The sequence below is a fragment of the Cryptotermes secundus genome, unplaced genomic scaffold (genome assembly GCF_002891405.2).
Source record: "Cryptotermes secundus unplaced genomic scaffold, Csec_1.0 scaffold925, whole genome shotgun sequence".
In the NCBI taxonomy this organism is placed as follows: domain Eukaryota; kingdom Metazoa; phylum Arthropoda; class Insecta; order Blattodea; family Kalotermitidae; genus Cryptotermes; species Cryptotermes secundus.
In genome coordinates this window covers 25895-30558 of record NW_019733333.1, presented here as the reverse complement: position 1 = coordinate 30558, position 4664 = coordinate 25895, and the positions used below count along the sequence as shown (strand labels likewise).

Genomic DNA, 4664 nt, shown 5'->3' with positions numbered 1-4664 from the left:
CCACAAAGTTTACAAGGGTTCTTTACAAACATGCACAAAAACTATCATATATATGTCTTTGGTTGATGAGTGCCAAGAGAGCAAAGAAGGGAAGAGATTGTCAAAGCGTTAAAACACGCCAACGCCAGGGAACGGATGGCATTGTCCGGGCGTTAAAACACGCCCGCGCCAGTCAAAGAGTTAACTGAAAACAACTGAACTCGGCGACGGCCACATTTCAACTCGCTTCGTAGGCAGTGTGGTTCACTTATATAGTTGCAGCGCTTGCCTGTTACGCAATGGGTACTGCTGTTGCCTGATGTCGTGTCGACAGCGGTGTTGCGTGCCATGTCACAGTGCGGAGGGGGCGGGGGATGGAGTGCTGACTCACCCGCCACGTCACTGCTGGGTAGGGAGGGGTTGTCCTCCATTGCGCAACATGTCACCGTATGTCACGTGTAAAACAGAAGACTTGTACGCTATTCTTTCAGGTTCTGACAGGAGATGCAGGAGAGGACCCAGAGTGTCACGCAGCCAAGTTGCTAGAAGTTATCATCTTGCAGTGTAAGGGGCGTATTGATCAGGTGATAGCAGCAAAATAATTCTTTATAGGAGTGTTGTAATGAATTATCTCTACTCTGTAGGTGACTTTTTTTTCAGACTTCATTAAAACATTGAATTGTGTTACAACTAAAATTGTCAAGAACATAAAATGATGTCCCATCATTCTAATATCTTCATACACTCACTTTTTAATGTTGGTTATCCAACAGTGTCATCAGTGTCGAGACTGTTATGTCAGATGACAGGATGATTAATGAATGTGGGGAAGTTTATGGAATGAGAATTTGCAGGGGGAAACTGAAACACTCGTAGAAAACCTGCCACCAGTGTGAGTTTGTCCACCCAGATCCAACATTGCTGACCTGGGATTGAATATGGGCTGCATATACTCTCTGTTTAGTTCTAGAATATCATCTGTGATAAGGATGCAGTAGCATAGTAGGTTGAGACACTTATGCTACAAGCCGGAAGGTCACAATTTCAATTCCCGATGAGGACATTGGATTTTTCAGTTCACCTAATCTTCCAGCAGCACTATGGCCCTGGGGTTGACTCACCCTCTGACAGAAATGAGTAGCAGGAATCTTCCTGGGGGTAAAGGGCAGTGGGCACATAAGGCTGACAACCTCACCACAAACTGTGAGCCAGTTGTCCAGGAAATGTGGGAGCCTTGACATCTCACAACCCTGTGGGCATCCGTGTCCTATTACAAGGATAGCTTTGCCTTGCCTTTAATATGGTGAGGAATTTTCCATATGTGAAGTAACATTCCTGTTCATTTGTAAATATTTGATGTAATAATTTCAGAAAAATGATTGTTTCAACAATTATTTGGTTTCTTTTCAGTGCATACCATCTTTCGTTGAGCTTGTTCTGCAGAGATTGACACGTGAAGTAAAAACGTCTGAATTGCGTACCATGTGCCTCCAAGTCGTTATAGCAGCATTGTATTATAATCCTCAGCTGCTCTTTGGAACACTGGAGAAATTACAGTTGGCTGTCTCTCCCACAGAGTCCATAACATCACATTTTATTAAGCAGTGGATTCATGACACAGATTGCTTCCTTGGGTAATTGTGTTAAATATCTCATTAGGGATAACTGGTTACTTTTTTTAGTTTTAGTTGTGAACCACCCGTTGCCTGACAGTACAGTTTTACAATAGATTCTGTTCAGTTGCCATTGCATATGAAGGATGAAGAAATTTGATGTGGCTAAAAGAGTATGACATTGTCATGTCCTCTTTATAGCTCTCTATATTTATGACAACTAAATGAAATGGTTTCATATAATGATAATAGGATGGACAGCTGAGGTTTGATTCCAATCAGGGTTAATAAATCTTTCTCTTCTCAATAACATGAAGACTGGCTCTGGGCATACCCAGCTGCCTGTCAAATGGGTACCAGGGGCATATTGATAGGGGTGTAAAGCTGACCACTCACCTCCATCTAGATCTAGCAGTGAGGTCGAGAATGGTGGAGTTGTACCTCTACTCCCCCCATATATCTTCATGGCATTGTTCTTAATTATTTATGCACCAGGACAACTTTAACTTTATATGAAGTGTAATTCTACTGGGAAGTTTGAAAATATTGACAGAACCTTGTATAAGTAAATCACAGAATGAAGTGCATAGTGTACCTGTTCTCAACATACAGCCATACTATCAGGTCTGCTGCTATATAATAGCTGAGAATAATTGTTACTGTCTTTATGATACGTAGGTACTGTGGACTTAAAGCAAGTGTCTCATTAATGTCTTATAGTGTTGAAAGTCATCATAAGTAAAGTGTCATATTTATGCCATTCCTATAATTTAAATAAAAATGGATGCAGAGAAGAGTCGTATTTAAGTTGTTTGGAAAGTTTGCTTTCTAGAAGTTGCAAATTTAGCATGGTTAGAATTAGAAGAAAAGTACAGGATTGTAACACATGCAAAGCCTGAAGAACAGACTTGATTTCCAGTGGTACACAAAGAATCTTTTTTCAGAAAGTGTGGAAATTATATCCTGAATATTTACTTAGTCTTCAGAAGTTAATAAAGTTGACATCACTTTATGTATGCAGCCATGTGCAGTTTCATGTGTACAAATGTTTTGTCTTTTACATTTTTATCTGTACATTCATAGGTGTGTATACATTCTTCAGTCCTTATGTTAACAGTTATGCGTTTCAGAACACTATATATTTACTGAAATATATTATGCAGTTTTATTATGTATAGCTGTGGGTAAAGTCAGCAAAAGAAACTTAAGTTGCTGTACTTATACTGTTGTTGTTTGTGTGTAGCCTCCATGACAGAAAGCTCTGTGTGCTTGGTCTGTGTACACTTGTGAACTCTGTTGTTCGCCCCGTTGCAGTGAATGAGTGTGCTGCACAGATCATACCATCACTCATCCTCCTGTTTGATGGTCTGAAGAGAGCATATATAGGTCAGTTATATTCAGATATGCATGTGAGAGCACAGTGATAGCCGAAACAGCCCTCCATTTTGTAACGCATACATCTCTATGTTGTAGCCAAGGCTCAAGAAGGGGAGGAAGAGGAAGAGGAAGAGGATGAATCTGACATTGATCAAGGTGTGTGTTAGATTAGTTACCATGTACAAACGTTATCTGTTTATTATATGTCACACACAGTATACCTGTATGGGAACTAAATGTGTTTTCAGGGACTCTGCCCAAAATGCGACAGAGGATTTCATAAGTTGTGAAAGATGCATTGTGCAGAAGTACAACATTCTGAGATCACAGGGTGCATACAGTTACCACTACCAATTTATTTCACCCACAGAAATTTATCATTTGTTGTCAGTTACCTAATCATATTGTAAATTCTGGTGTTTATTTTATAGTTTTAACACAGAATGTAAACAGATTTAAGTAACTAGAAAATGGATCTGCTGGGGTTTAGTTGGGAAAGCCATAGAGAGGCAGCCTTTTGTGATTGTAAACAGATGGGAAACAGTTTCTTGAGGATTGAGCAGATCCCCAATAATTGTCATTCATTTTGTCATTACTGAAGAAAACTATAATTAGGATTTCATAATCTGTACTCTTCACCAGATATTCTTAGTATGATCAAATTAAGGATGATGAGATGCTAGGGACAAATAACATGCATGTGAGTGATAAAAAATGCATGCAAAACCTTTGTTGGAATACCTGAGGGGAAGGGACCACTTACTTGAGATTGTAATATTAACATGGAACCAAGAGAAATGAACTATAGTAATAATGTGGACTGGATTTATCTGGTCCAGGATATGGTGGAATCATCTGAGCACAATAATAAACCTGAAGGTTCCATAAAAAGCTGGGAATATCTTGACAAGTGGAGAAGCTATTAGCTTCTCAAGCACTCTGTCCCATGGAATTAGTAATTTACAAATCAAGAGGTGTCAGATCATTGTTTCAAATATAAATTCATGTTGTGGTCTTAGTCTTCTCTCTTTCCTTCTTTTTGACCCAGCAGTAGACCCACAAGAGAGGCTCTTGAAGACCTTAAAATGTGAATTATAAAAATGGACTATAAATTGAATCTGCAAGTAAGAGTATACTGTGAGGGAACTTCTTTTGTTTTTTCAGTGGAAACACATATTGCTTTATATATATATACAGTAAAACTTGGTTATAGCAACATCGGTTTCTGTGACACCTTGTCTATTGCGTCAAATATTCAATGGTATGAACTAATTCCTCATAAAGCAACTGTTTTTATACCTTGCTTAGTACGACATGCACAAATGCATCAACCTCGTATGTAACGTCATTTTCATTCCTGAATTTCTCTGATATCGTGGGAAAGTTCGATGTGTCTGCCCACCCTCACTTTCTCTACTTGCTGACGTGACTGTCCTGGAAGAATACGACCGCGGGCTGCAAGAGGAGCGTGGGTTTTATGCGAAAACAAGGGTGTGGGGTGGGACTGCGTGAATAGTGCAAGAGGACGCGGCAGGTTGTTAACTGCATTCCTTTCATAGAATCTTGTCTAACAGGACCTCACATTGTCTACTTACCCTATTGTTTTCCTGCCTAAACCCAGAGAAGTGCAGTAGCGAAAACAAGGCAATGAAAAGGAAAGTTTTAAGCATTGAAGAGAAAGTTAAAGTGATTCGT

At 39.5% G+C, this 4664-nt stretch overlaps 1 protein-coding gene across 3 annotated transcripts in view; it reads left to right on the top strand.

Annotated features, from left to right (window-relative positions):
- LOC111868074 (importin-7) overlaps nucleotides 1-4664 on the top strand; it is a 62852-nt gene that overhangs the window by 46228 nt on the left and 11960 nt on the right. For all 3 annotated transcript variants that reach the window (XM_023858443.2, XM_023858442.2, XM_033752917.1), the window contains exons 16-19: nucleotides 471-563; nucleotides 1390-1613; nucleotides 2836-2978; nucleotides 3066-3125. In XM_023858443.2, coding sequence (XP_023714211.1) covers nucleotides 471-563; nucleotides 1390-1613; nucleotides 2836-2978; nucleotides 3066-3125 — 520 coding nt within the window. The remainder of the gene's footprint in view (nucleotides 1-470; nucleotides 564-1389; nucleotides 1614-2835; nucleotides 2979-3065; nucleotides 3126-4664) is intronic.